The sequence below is a fragment of the Pelophylax lessonae genome (assembly GCF_965119305.1).
Source record: "Pelophylax lessonae genome assembly, chromosome: 3".
Taxonomy (NCBI): Eukaryota; Metazoa; Chordata; class Amphibia; order Anura; family Ranidae; genus Pelophylax; species Pelophylax lessonae.
Window position 1 is genome coordinate 199,123,519 of NC_138770.1, and position 14,726 is coordinate 199,138,244.

At 44.4% G+C, this 14,726-nt stretch overlaps 1 protein-coding gene across 8 annotated transcripts in view; it reads left to right on the forward strand.

Annotated features, from left to right (window-relative positions):
• The window catches only part of SNED1 (sushi, nidogen and EGF like domains 1), a 444,915-nt gene that overhangs the window by 318,357 nt on the left and 111,832 nt on the right, over positions 1-14,726 (forward strand). For all 8 annotated transcript variants that reach the window (XR_014225094.1, XM_082252243.1, XM_082252240.1 and 5 more), the window contains 3 exons: positions 4,597-4,713; positions 7,678-7,794; positions 7,913-8,029. Coding sequence is in view for 7 of the 8 variants with exons in the window: in XM_082252243.1 (XP_082108369.1) it covers positions 4,597-4,713; positions 7,678-7,794; positions 7,913-8,029 (351 nt within the window). In the remaining variant the exon portion in view is untranslated. The remainder of the gene's footprint in view (positions 1-4,596; positions 4,714-7,677; positions 7,795-7,912; positions 8,030-14,726) is intronic.

Below are 14,726 nucleotides of genomic sequence, written 5' to 3' on the forward strand. Positions count from 1 at the left end.
GGTATACCAATATGCATACAGTTAGAAATTTACATATATAATTTTATACTGCTCTGTGCCAAGATGCTGTGATTTAATTAGCCACTTCCCGCAAACCGATGTGAAGAAGTGGTTGTACTGGGGAGATTGCCTGCAGCTAGAGGCATCACTCTGTACCGTTTTTTAGAGCCGGCGGTTGGCTTTCTGGTGAAAACAACTGATGTGGCCGTTATCACAGGGAGCAAGAGGGAACGTTCCCCCCACCTCCTGCCACCTTCCGCCGCCCCACCGGGAGACCCGAGCGACCAGCCGGCACATCCGCTGGGTGATCAGTGTCCCGAACAAAGCCGGATTCGGCTTCGATCAGGTCTCTGATGAAGTAACCCGGGAAGCAACGTCAGAACGTCACTTTGAATTTACTCGGCTGCCAATGGTGCCGATTTAAAAAAGTAACAGTATTCAAAAATCCAGATTTTGAGGTTTTTATTACTTTTAGGTGCAAATAAGGGATTTGGGGTCTTTTAGACCCCAGATCTCTCCATAAAGAGTACCTGTCACTGCCTATTACTGTCACAAGGGATGTTTACATCCCTGTGACAGCAATAAAAGTGAACAGTTTTTTTTTTAAAGAAACAGTGAAAAATTTTAAAAACGTAATAAAATAAATAGGAAAAAAACGTTTTTTAAAGCGCCCCAGTCCCTGTGTGCTCGCTCACCAAAGAAAACACATACGTAAGTCGCGCCAGAAAATGTAAATGGCGTTCAAATCCCACATGTGTGGTATTGCCGCGATCAGCAGAGCGGGAGCAATAATTCTAGCAAAAGCCCTTCTCTGTATCTCTAAATTGGTAACCGTTAACATTTTTTAAAGCGTCGCCTGTAGCGATTTTTAGGTACCGTAGTTTGTCGGCATTCCACGTGTGTGCGCAATTTTAAACTGAAACATGTTAGGTATTTATTTACTCGATGTGACATCATCTTTCACAATATACAAAAAAATTGCGCTAACTTTACTGTTTTGTTTTTTTTAATTCAGTGAAGTGTATTTTTCCCCAAAAATTTGATTTTAAAAGACCGATGCGCAAATACCGTGTGACATAAAATATTGCAACAACCTCCATTTTATTCTCCAGAGTCTTTGCTAAAAAAAAAATATATATATATATATATATATATATACAGTGCCTTGCGAAAGTATTCAGCCCCCTTGAACTTTGCGACCTTTTGCCACATTTCAGGCTTCAAACATAAAGATATAAAACTGTAATTTTTTGTGAAGAATCAACAACAAATGGGACACAATCATGAAGTGGAACTAAATTTATTGGATATTTCAAACTTTGTTAACAAATAAAAAACAGAAAAATTGGGCGTGCAAAATTATTCAGCCCCTTTACTTTCAGTGCAGCAAACTCTCTCCAGAAGTTCAGTGAGGATCTCTGAATGATCCAATGTTGACCTAAATGAATAATGATGATAAATAGAATCCACCTGTGTGTAATCAAGTCTCCATATCAATGCACCCGCACTGTGATAGTCTCAGAGGTCCGTTTAAAGCGCAGAGAGCATCATGAAGAACAAGGAACACACCAGGCAGGTCCGAGATACTGTTGGGGAGAAGTTTAAAGCAGAATTTGGATACAAAAAGATTTCCCAAGCTTTAAACATCCCAAGGAGCACTGTGCAAGCGATAATATTGAAATGTAAGAAGTATCAGACCACTGCAAATCTACGAAGACCTGGCCGTCCCTCTAAACTTTCAGCTCATACAAGGAGAAGACTGACCAGAGATGCAGTCATAAGGCCCATGATCACTCTGGATGAACTGCAGAGATCTACAGCTGAGGTGGGAGACTCTGTCCATAGGACAACAATCAGTCGTATACTGCACAAATCTTGCCTTTATGGAAGAGTTGCAAGAAGAAAGCCATTTCTTAAAGATATCCATAAAAAGTGTCGTTTAAAGTTTGCCACAAGCCACCTGGGAGACACACCAAACATGTGGAAGAAGGTGCTCTGGTCAGATGAAACCAAAATCGAACTTTTTGGCAACAATGCAAAAAGTTATGTTTGGCGTAAAAGCAACACAGCTCATCACCCTGAACACACCATCCCCACTGTCAAACATGGTGGTGGCAGCATCATGGTTTGGTCCTGCTTTTCTTCAGCAGGGACAGGGAAGATGGTTAAAATTGATGGGAAGATGGATTGAGCCAAATACAGGACCATTCTGGAAGGAAACCTGATGGAGTCTGCAAAAGACCTGAGACTGGGACAGAGATTTGTCTTCCAACAAGACAATGATCCAAAACATAAAGCAAAATCTACAATGGAATGGTTCACAAATAAACATATCCAGGTGTTAGAATGGCCAAGTCAAAGTCCAGACCTGAATCCAATCGAGAATCTGTGGAAAGAACTGAAAACTGCTGTTCACAAACGCTCTCCATCCAACCTCACTGAGCTCGAGCTGTTTTGCAAGGAGGAATGGGCAAAAATTTCAGTCTCTCGATGTGCAAAACTGATAGAGACATACCGCAAGCGACTTACAGCTGTAATCGCAGGAAAAGGTGGTGCTACAAAGTATTAACTTAAGGGGGCTGAATAATTTTGCACGCCCAATTTTTCAGTTTTCCATTTGTTAAAAAAGTTTGAAATATCCCATAAATTTCGTTCCACTTCATGATTGTGTCCCACTTGTTGTTGATTCTTCACAAAAAATTACAGTTTTATATCTTTATGTTTAAAGCCTGAAATGTGGCAAAAGGTCGAAAAGTTCAAGGGGGCCGAATACTTTCGCAAGGCACTGTATATATGATGTTTGGGGGTTGTAAGTAATTTTCTAGTAAAAAATACTGATTTTAACGTGTAAACAACGTGTCAGAAATAGGCCTGGTCCTTAAGTGGTTAACTGACAGTCTGCAAGTTCCAACATAAAAAGTTATGTGATTTGAAATTTAAAACATCAACCAGTTTGGTTGAAATTGTACTTTGTAAGGCCTGTTTCACACAGGCTTCAGCTGGTCTAAGAGCAGTGTGAACAGTAATGCCCCATACACACGTGAAGATTATCTGCAGACTTTTGTCTGCAGACTTACCAAAACCATATAATATGAGGTCAAACCTAAACACTTTCAATTTGTATGCAATCCGGCAGGCCCTTGCACTACATAGAAAAGGTAAGTCTGCAGACAAAAGTCTGCAGATAATCTGCACGTGTGTATGGGGCATAAGCTTTGACAAAGCATTTGCAGAGCTTTCGGCAAGTTTTGTTAAAGCTTTTAAAGTACCATTCAACTCCAGTCTGTAAATGTTGAACACAGATCCTAATGGAAGTACTGATTGCCACTTAAAGCAAGCTGCTAGCAGGTTTCAGCAGTTCTTGAAGCTTGTTGAAGCTTGCAGAAGCCTGCTAGCAGCCTACTTAATATGACAATCACCACTCCCATTTGGATCTATGTTCAACATTTACAGACTGGAGTTAAATGGTACTTTAAAAGCTTCAACAAAATTTGCTGAAAGCTCTGTAAATGCTTTGTCAAAGCTTGCTGTTCACACTACTGTTATACAAACTGAAGCCCGTGTGAAACAGGCCTTAGTCTATATATGCCCGTGTGAAACAGGCCTTAGTCTATATATATATATATATATATATATATATATAAAATAAACAAGCAAAACGTTGGGGGAGCAAACCCTGAACATGTATTTCTAAAGCTGGTGCAGCTATGAACCAAGCGACATGCATATTAAAAAAGAATAGCGCACACATGCAAAAGAAATGACTATCAAATATGAAGACAATCCATAAATAAAAATGGGGATTTGGTCCCACCATATGGCCATATCGTGCTCAAGCCCACCACTACGTCAAAGTACCCCATTGTCAGTGGGTCCTACACTATCCATAAAAAAGGATGAATCCAGCCTCTCTAACCCTTGGAGACAACACTCCTTGCTGGGAGAGATGTGCTAATGCACTACAAGGGACTCCTCCTATATCTACTTGATAGTGGACACTGATAGAGTACAGGTGTGTGTGTGTGTGGGGGGTGGGTCTGCTCAACCTCAGAAGTCTGGTCAGACTGAATACATAATAAACAAGCAAAAGGTTGGGGGAGCAAACCCTGAAAATGTATTTCTAAAGCGGGTGCAGCTATGAACCAAGCGACATGCATATTAAAAAAGAATAGCGCACACATGCAAAAGAAATGACTATCAAATATGAAGACAATCCATAAATAAAAATGGTGATTTTTTATATATATATATATATATATATATATATATATATATACATATATTGTATGCATTTTATGATGCTAAATTAGTCTCTTTAGCTTAAAATCTTCTGTGCAATAAATTACAGTTGTTATTAGTTCCTAAATTAACACCAAAATACAGCAATACTATACTTAGCACTGAGACCTTGGCACTAAAACCACCCCATTGTTTGCACAGGTACCAAGACGAATTATTCTATGAAGCTGATCACAGCTGTTTTTCTGTTTACTACCTTCTTTTGATCTCTTTTAGAATATACTTTCAATGTAATTAGGTATTTGTTGGTAAAGTATTTTATTCATTTTGGTCACTGCCTGCCTTTGTCCACTTCAGCAATGCCTTCTCCCTGTGACTCTGACCCTTGCTTGAATGGTGGAAGATGTGAATCACATGAAGATACATATTCCTGTGTGTGTCCACGAGGCTTTTATGGGGGAACATGTGAGAAAGGTGAGCTACTTGCCAGTTTTTCTGGACTGGAAATGTTATAGGCCACACACTTCCAATATAAAAGTCAAGCAAATCTATAAAGTAGACATAACAGCTGACTGCTGATTGATTTTTATTCCGTAAGAAAAACCCAGGACTTTCTGGCTTAAAACATTTAAGGATATGGTCTCTTTAAATGCATATTTATACATGTTGGGGACACTATGAATTTATGAAATGTTACTTTACCTCAGAGCAACCAGCACAAGCTGTTCCCTCATATTGATCAGGATTTATTTAATATATTATACATTTTAAAATGTAAAATTTGATATTTTGATAATTCAGATTTTGTGCATACTGTAATTAATTAACAATTTCATAAACAACATGTATAAAATGTGAATAAACAAAATATTAAAGTGTCCATAAAGAGTGCATCCAGAAAGAAAGAAAAATAACACAGTCCTTCTTTAGAAATCTTTCATCCAGGAAAGAATCCAATCCACAAAGTGTAAATACTAGAAATCACCATTCATCAGCTAGTGCAATATAACCCAATGATGAGATTCCACCACCCTGTGACCAGTGTTGGGGTAGTTACTCAAAAAATGTAACTAGTTACTAGTTACTTCCGTAAATTGTAATGAGATTACTTTACTAGTTACTGCATTTGAAAAGTAACTTCACTACTTATTACTTTACTTTTGAAAAAAAATATGAACAAATTCCAATGCGCATATTTATTTGTAGTGCACAAAAAAACAATACAATATTTATTGTTTTATTTATATATATATGACCACAGCGTGCCCCCTTTCAATGCCAGAGTGACCACAGCGTGCCCACTTTCAATGCCAGAGTGACCACAGCATGCCCCCTTTCAATTCCAGAGTGACCACAGCGTGCCCCCAGATTGACCACAGCGTGCCCCCAGATTGACCACAGCTTGCCCCCAGATTGACCACAGCGTGCCCCCAGATTGACCACAGCGTGCCCCCAGAGTGACCACAGTGTGCCCCCAGATTGACCACAGTGTGCCCCCAGAGTGACCACAGTGTTCCCCCCAGATTGACCACAGTGTGCCCCCAGAGTGACCGCAGCGTGCCCCCAGATTGACCACAGTGTGCCCCCTTTCAATGCCACAGTGACCACGCCAGAGAGACCAGTGCACTTACCTGCAGTGGGGGCGTCTTCTCCTCAGTCCTCCCGCCTCCTCCTCGGCCTTACGATCCCCCGCATCTCCTCGAGTCCGTCCTCCCGCCTCCTCCTCGGCCACACGATCCCCCGCGTCTCCTCAAGTCCGTCCTCCCGCCTCCTCCTCGGCCCGCGCGAGATGTCAACGGCTTGGGTAACGCAGGAAAGCGCGTTACTCAAGCCGAGTAAAGTAATGCAGTTACAAATGTTACGAATGTAACGCGTTAAGTTACTAGGTTACCAAAAAAAGTAACGTAGTTAACGTAACGCGTTACATTGTAACTCGTTACCACCAACACTGCCTGTGACACAGTTAAAAGCACCTGTGCTTACCAGATCTGATGAACTGTCACATTATAAATGGTCATAATACACTCAATACATCATGATCAAGGACAAATTCACCACGGCATAGAAACGCCCTCAGCAACTGATGTCACTAAAGGATAATTTACTTTTTTTTTTTGTAAAAATTAGAGTATTTCTTACACGAAATACTATTGTAGCCGACTTGGGCATAAAAAACACTTGATTGGACTAGCAAACAGTGCGGACCGGCATCAGTACGTGATGACGTCACAAATAATCCACGCCTTGCATGTTTCGTCAGACCGAGGTCTTCAGGGGAAGAACCAGTTTACATGTTATTAAACACAAATTTTGATTCATTTAAAAAAATATATGTTATGTGGTTTATAGGCTAAAGAGAAGGAAGCTGTAGGATATATATAATGAAAATGACAGGTTTATATATTTTGTATGTAAATGGTCTAGAGCAGGGGTGTTCAGCCTTTTAAAGAGCGAGGACCACTTAAGTGATTTGGTAACTAGTCACAGGCCACAATAAATGGGACTTTTTATGCCAGTCATTCCTTATATCAGTCATTCAAGCGGAGACACTATTTACAGGGGTGGTAAAAACACGTCTCAGCTATGGGGTTTTAATGCCCTCAAACTGCAAATGTAAATGAGCCCTTACTGTTCTGAGCCCCCTATAAGGCTGCTTTCACTCTGAAGCGCTGTGGTTTGCCCTCATTGTGGGTGCAGCACAGTGCACCTGCGGCTTTCCTGTGGGTTAGCTGTGCTTTGCCATAGTCTTCTATTACATCTTGCGAGTGTGGTGCACTTTCTGAAAGCGCATCAAAACTCCTGCATTCAGCAGTTGTGGTGTGCTTTCAGAAAGAGCACCAAACCTGCAGGATATAATAGAAGTCTAAAGCTCAGTGTAGCTAACCTGCAGGAAAGCCGCAGGTGCGCTGTGCTGCACCTGCCGATCAGTGTGAAAGCAGTTTAATAGTTGTTAACCCTTTTATAGGTACTAATATGTCCATTGCAAAAGCTATTATGCCCAGTGTATGTGTTGGTTATTACACTGACCTTCTTTTCCTCTTGCAGCTGCAACGCTGCATTGCTCTCCAGGATGCTATAATGGTTTAGAGGTGGAGTGCACTTTGTATTACTCCGCCTGGGACAGGAGCTGGCACTAGAGAGGAAACATCTGCTTACGCAACTCCTGCTCCTTCTGCAGTCACCTGCTCCCTTTGCTGCCGGCATTGGCTTACTACACTATGTTGCTCTGGGATGGCGGGTCAGCAAGCCCAGATCGCAATTAACGAGTTGCCAATCCCAGGCATGCGTTTCCACATGAGAGGGCTCTGTAGCCATGAGTTAAGCACCTCTGGTCTAGTGGACTTTTTTTTTTATTCCACCCCCAGTTCAAAGTATTTTAGGATCAAATGCATTGTGTCATATTTTCTCTCCTGTATTTCTGTCTCCGTTCTCTCTCAGTAAAGCCGGCTCTGTGCAGTCTGTTTCCTTGCCGGAATGGAGGAACATGTAAGGAAGTCAGTGAGGAGTATTACTGTGTTTGTCCTTATCCATTTACTGGGAAACACTGTGAAACAGGTGAGCAAAGGGTGTTTCAGACAGAAAAGCAAGTGGAGGCACATGTGCTTGATTTATTCATACTGTTTTCCTTTTTATATAATTTAGTTAACAGATCTGCTTTCTCTTTCCAATTTAGGCATGAGAGGCCCCTGTTCATCAGGTCCTTGTCACAATGGCGGCACATGTTTCCATTATCTTGGCAAATACAAGTGTGATTGCCCACCCCACTTTTCTGGAAGACACTGCGAGAAGGGTAAATGGGAATTCAACATAGGTTCTTTCTATGATTGCCACCCCAGGATGTAGTTTTTGAGATTTCATACTACTTTTCTATGGTCACATGAAGTGTAGTGTCAAAGTACTTTCTCCACAAAATAATGTGAGGCACATTTGTATTAAAATTGATGGTACTTTTAGGGTTCTAGTTACTGTGTATATATTTTCAGTTTTCACATTACTTCATTGTCACGGTCTAGCCTGCAGATTGTTTGTGAAATTCTTACCTCCTTGCTGCAGAGTTCTGCTAGATCTGTGACTCCATTTCACATGTGGTGTTTGGCTTCTCAGTTCACCTATGGGCGTCGCCTGCTCCACTGTGTGTTTATATAATTTTCCCTTCTGTTACATCCTGGGTCACCTCCCTGTTTGCTTCCCTTTATATACACGTGCTCAGTGCAGTTGCTCCTTGCCTGAGCAACTTCACAGTTCACAAGGGCTCACTAACACAGACCCCTAACATTTATACAGAGTTATGTCTAATTGTTTTTAGTTCCCAGGTCAGTAAACATATGTAAGACAATAGTGACAATAATGTAGCTGCTGGTGAAGTCTGCGTGAGCAGGAGAGCAGGGAAGGTTGAATCACTGGAGCAAAAGAATGGGTAGAATGCTTTCTGTACCAACCCCTGTTATTTCTGTTTTAATGAGCTTTATCAAATCAGGCCTACATTAATTTTGAGTGCTAGCCTATTTAACTCTCTCTTTCTTCTCTAATAATTTATGCAGAAATCACCTCTACTTGCACTTACCAAATAGCAGTTCTGGGCTGACTTTGTTGTCACTGTTATAACTTATGTTGCCTAGCCTCAGCAACAATATGACTGTGTCTTGCACTCATATTGATTTGTTGTCTGTGCCTGAGCAGCCAATTAATAGCACTTACAACAACAAAAATTACAGTCATAACCATTGGACCAGAGTGGAAAATGAGCTAGCCTTCAAAATAGCCTAAATCTACAAGGTCTTCTAGTGTAACTAATGGCAATTTCAAGAATAGCATGTGCTTTTCTGACTGCTTTTGTTATATTATAATATGATTATATTTTCATCAAAACATTTAATTTATATACAGACATATCACATACTTGTGAATTTTTTTTTTTTTTTAACTTTAAATACAGTAGTTATTTCTCTTTCGCTCATTGACGGACACAGCTCCTGATTCTTCTTAACCATTGGGTTATACTGCCCTTACAGGAGTAGGACACTAGGCAGGAAAAAGCTTGACTACTCCTATGGGCAGTGCCAGGGGGTATACACCCACTCTCAGCTATAGGCACTTAGTTTTTTTTCTGCCTAGTCAGGAGCAAGGACCTAGTTCCTTGCTGGGATTTCTGGCCTCGGCAATTTTTTCATTTTGAATGGAATTTTTTTCCTCTTTTTATTATTTTGTTCCTGTTAGGTCTGCGACCTACTAGGCCATGCGGCCAAATCGGGCGCCGCCATTGGGCGGGCGGCCCCAGTGCGTGTAGCTGAAACCCCCACTCTTCCTTTGGGCTTCTGCCAGGCTGAGGATCCGTGCAATTGCGGCTGGGTCCCCTCAAAAATTTAGGCCATGGCCTGTTGGGCCATATGGTCAGTTGGCACCTCCCTTGGACCTGGTGGTGCTGTGGGGGCGCTTCATTTTTAATGACAGTATTCCTTGTTTTAGCGAGGGTACCCTGCCTGCGTGTCCGGGTCACAGCGGGTGGCCCCCTTTTAATGGGGCTATGTCCTATTATGTCCTCTATGGAGAGCGACCCCTTGTTTTTTGCGGGGTCCAATAGGTGGTCCATTTGTGGACCCTTGGCCAGCGTCCCCTTGTGGGATCGCAGTCGGCGGCCTCCCCTCATTGTTATGTTTTTGGGGTGAGCTCAGTATATAGCAAGGAGAGAGAGAGAGGGCCAAGCGCCGATCTAAGTGTAGCAATATAGGCAATTTATTGGACACACAAGAAAAATCTTACTCACAAAGGGTGCATAAAAGCAGGCATCTTAAAACGGCCTGAAGAAGGAGCGGAGCTCCGCAACGCGTCGCCGTTCTACCTCCCTGGTGTCTCGGAAGTGACGTCACGGCAATCCGACCGGCGGGCCCACGCTGCATCACCACCGCTGAGGATCAGCACGTCCCCTGCCTCGCAACAGGAGATCACCGCTTGCCCTCTACAGCATCAGCGCTACTGCCTGACCGGACAGCCCACCCTGGATGTGACTTCAGAGACCCCCCACTGCTTTTAAGATGCCTGCTTTTATGCACCCTTTGTGAGTAAGATTTTTCTTGTGTGTCCAATAAATTGCCTATATTGCTACACTTAGATCGGCGCTTGGCGCTCTCTCTCTCTCTTTAGGTTTAATACAGGGTTGCTTCACCCTCTACAAGCCGGCAGCCAGCAAAGTGTTCAAGCAATCCCACTGGACCTTCCCCATCTGCCCACATCATAGACTATTGCAGCAACCCGCTCAGTCCGTTTGCGCCAATCTCTCTCCCCCCTCTCAGTATATAGCAACCCTACTGGGTCTGCGTCCATGCACCCTGAGTGCTCAAATAGTAAGGATGATTCCTCTGCTCCTCTAGCCGCACTTAAATAGGCGCTGGTAGATGCATTGTTTGTGCTGATGCCGCGTCGTAGGCACCGGTTCCTTTTGGCACCCACAGGCCCTCCAAAGCGGGGAGGGTGTTCCACTTTCTGCTTACCTTGACAACTTGTCACAAAACAGTGGGGTTGTCCAAAACGCAGTGGTAGCTAGGTGTTTTTTGCTTGTGGTATCCTTATCAGGATTTACTGCGTTAAAGGTGGATGGTCCCACCTGTAGGGAACTCGCCGGGTTCCAGGTCAAATTGAGTTACCTTCATCCCGGTTGAGGAGTCCCCTACCTTTACAGGTCCAGCTAATAAGAGGGCGGATGCTCTGGTCTGCCATATGTTCGCTGTGGCTGGTTCTGCATTAAGCTGGTAATTACTTTTTCCCCTGGCGTCGCAAACTCTGACCGAGTGGACTAAGCTTTTATGCCGGGACCTGGAGGGAGAATAGCTTTTCCCTGTCTTTGCGGAGCTGGCAGACCAGTTGGTTCAGGGGCCACAGTTTGTCTGTGATGCCTCTTTGTATGTGGCTCCTTTTATTTCAAGGCTGTCTGTATCAGCAGTGGTCCTTCGGTGTATTGTCTGGCTGTAATGCTGGTCTGCGAACTAGACTTCTAAGAAGGCCTTATCTGAACTCCCTCTTGTAGGGGATCGCCTGTTTGGAACTTCCTTGGATGGCATTGTTAAGCATCTCACAGGGAGGAAGAGTACGCTTTTTCCGCAGGCTACCAAGGGCAAGGACCCCCGTCAAAGGCGTGGGCCATTCGCCTAGGCTCCTAAGCAGCCGCTTCGTCTCTCAGGATCTCAAGACAAGGGATCAGAAGTTAGGGCCTCCACCAGAGGTTCTAAGAGGACCTGGTCTGGCAAGCCACGAGTGGGCTCTTCCAGACCTGCGGACAAGACTGCCTCTGAATGAAGGGGCGCCCTAACCCGTATCTGGGGTGGGTGAATGTCTTCACTGGTTTCCGGATCCATGGACCTCCCTGGTACAGGACAAGTGGGTTCACAAAGTTATTTGGTCAGGCTACGAGTTTGAGTTCGGCCTTGTCCTCCGGCAAGGTTTTTTTCCCATCCAACCTGCTTTTGTACCCAGATCGCTTCTGGGGTCTCTTTGGGGCAGTGCAAGACTTGTTACTTTAAGGGGTGATTGTTCCGGTTCCGACTTTGGAACATTTTCAGGCGTTTTTACCCAAACCTCTTTACAGGCCCCAGGAAGGAATGCAGATGGTCATCCCTCCGGGCTTGCATTCGCTTGCTGGGCCTGATGGTGTCCACCCTCGAGGCGGTCTGTTTGCACAATTTCACACAAGATCTCTGCTAAAGAGATTCTGGTGAAATGGGACCAGGATCCACGGTCTCTAGAGGTGGCTTCGCTCTCCGTCACTTCGACAGGAAAAATCCTTCTCCCCCTGTACTGAACGGTTGTCTCCATGGATGCCAGCCTGCCTGGGTGGGGAGGCGTCCTCAGCACAGACTTGCTCAGGGGGTCTGGCCTCTGGCAGAGCCCAGACTGCCGATTAGTGTACTGGAACTCTGAGCGATCAGACTTTGTCTGGCTCATTGGACAATTATCTTCAGGGGTCTCCGGTTCGAATTCATTCATACAATGCCACCACCATGGTCTATGTCAATCACCAAGGGGGCACAAGAAGTGTCCTGGCGGCTCGATAAGTAGCTGGCATTCTAAGGTTGGCTGGCTGATTTGTTCCAGCCCTCTCAAACTTCTGCCACAACTCCTGTGCAGGATTCAGGCAGAAGAGATATCGGTCATTCTAGTGACTCCAGACTGGCCTCACCGATCTTAGTTTGCCGATCTGGTATGGCTGATCGCCGATGCTCCTTGGGGACTTCCTTTGAGTGAGGATCTGCTGTTCCAAGGACCAATCTTCCATCCTGCTTTACAGTTGCTGGCTATAACAGCTTGGCTTTTGAACGCCAGGTGCTGAAGGATGGAGGTTTGTTTTAATCAGTGATTCCTATGCTACTAAAAGCTAGGAAATCTGCCTCTAGGAAGATCTACCATCGTACGTGGAAGACGTACATTGCGTGGTGTGAGTCTCTTGGGGTTCATTCTCACTCCTTCTTGGTGGATCGGATCTTAACCTTCCTTCAACGGGGGGGGGGGGGGGTGAACAGAAATTGGCCTTGAGTACCATCAAGGGCCAGGTATCGGGTTTTGGCGGTCTTTTTCCAACGACCTTTGGCCACACACTCCCTGGTGCATACCTTTTCTTCAGGGTATCAGACAATTGGTTCCTTCAGTGCGCGCTCCGTTGCCACCCTGGAATCTTAATGTGGTGCTTTCAGCTCTACTGAAGCTTCTCTTTGAAAATATTCAGGAGGTTTCTTGCTTATGCTGCACGAGAAGGTGGCCTTCTTTGGTGGCTATCGCCTCTGTGTGTAGGGTGTCAAAACGGATGGCATTATCCTGTCGTTCACCTTATGGTGATTCACAAGGATAAGGTGGTGTTTTGCCTCTGTCCGTCATTCCTTCCTATGGTGTTCTCTGACTGTCATTTGAATGAAGACATTGTGTTCCCTTCCCTAAACATCTGAAGGAAATTGCCTTGCATGTCTTGGATGTGGTCTGGGCAATTAGGGTGTACCTGGCAGCTACGGAGTCTTTTAGGAAGCCAGACTCTCTATTTGTTCTCACAGACGGACCTCACAAAAGGTTGCCCGCTTCTTCTGCGACCAATTCCAGATGGATCAAACGGTGGTTCAGGCCCATTGCATCAGGGGTCAGGTTCCTCCTTTCCCTGTTTAGGCACACTCTACTAAAGCGCTTAGTGTCTCCTGGGCTTTCTGTCTTCAAGTGTCAGTGATGCATGTTTGCAAGGCAGCCACCTGGTTGTCAGTGCACACTTTTACAAAGTTTTTGTAAAGTGGTTGTGTTGGCATCTGCGGATGCTTCTTTTGGCCGCAAGGTTTTGCTGGCTGCTGTTTAGAGGACCTGGTCCTCTTTGAGGGTGTATTGTTTTTCAGGTGAGCTTCAGTTGTTTATGGTTGAGCTCTATTTTACCTAGTAGGCTATGGTTAGCCTTGGCAATTTTTTTCGAATGTTTTTCCACCCCTCAAATTTAACACTGCTTTGGGATGTCACAACGGTTAAGAAGAATCAGGAGCTGTGTCCGTCAATGAACGAAAGAGAAAATGGGATTTTTGACTTACCGTAAAATCCATTTCTCTGAGGTTTATTGATGGACAGCATCCACCCCTCTGTGGAGTTGGCTTTCTTCTGACACTGCTTGTAACAAAATTCAGTGCCTATAGCTGAGAGTGGGTGTATACCCCCTGGGACTGCCCATAGGCGTAGTCCAGCTTTTTCCTGCCCAGTGTCCTACTCCTGTAGAGGGAAGTATATCCTAATGGTTAAGAAGAATCAGGATCTGTGTCCATCAATGAACATCAGAGAAATGGATTTTACTTTCATCCCATTTTTTTAATTGTCACAGGACACTTCCAGTGCAGCTTACCCTCACTTTTGTACTAGTGTCCTCAGATAATTTGTGTTTCTTTGAAGTTTCTTAAAGATTTTTCCTGTGGGTGATTGCCTATTGCTGTGCCTATTCCAATACTCCCCTAGGAAGTGGAGGAAAAGCTTTACCTGGACCATGGCCTATGGCCCTGAGGCACAGAGGGACATTACCCAGGCCTTGCACTGAAATCTTCTGTATAGTATTGGTTGAGTTGCTGGTGGGGTACTCTACAGACCCAGGGCAATGATCCTGTGTGGGCAAGTCATGTTTCTGAAGGCCCTCTGAGGCATGCGGATGATGATGGGTACAGACTTTGTTTGAGCCCTGCAGCCTTGACTGGTGAGTCCCCCTGTGTAAGTGTGGAAGCTCCCCCTTGGAAGTGTTTCTCCTTTTTATTTATGCCTGGGTTCTTGTACTAATGTTGCAGGCAAGAGACTGCTTATACAGGTGTTCAAAAGGGGAGGAGCATTGGCAGAGCATGCATGCGAGCCTTTATGACGGTTTGTCTGCACATGCACCAGCACCAATTTGGATCAATGTGGTGGCCAGACCACATGTGCCAGTGCTCCTTGAGGCCCTACTGTTTATTTATTTAGGCACATTTGTCTCCGGACCAGCGGCACCACTGGTCCAG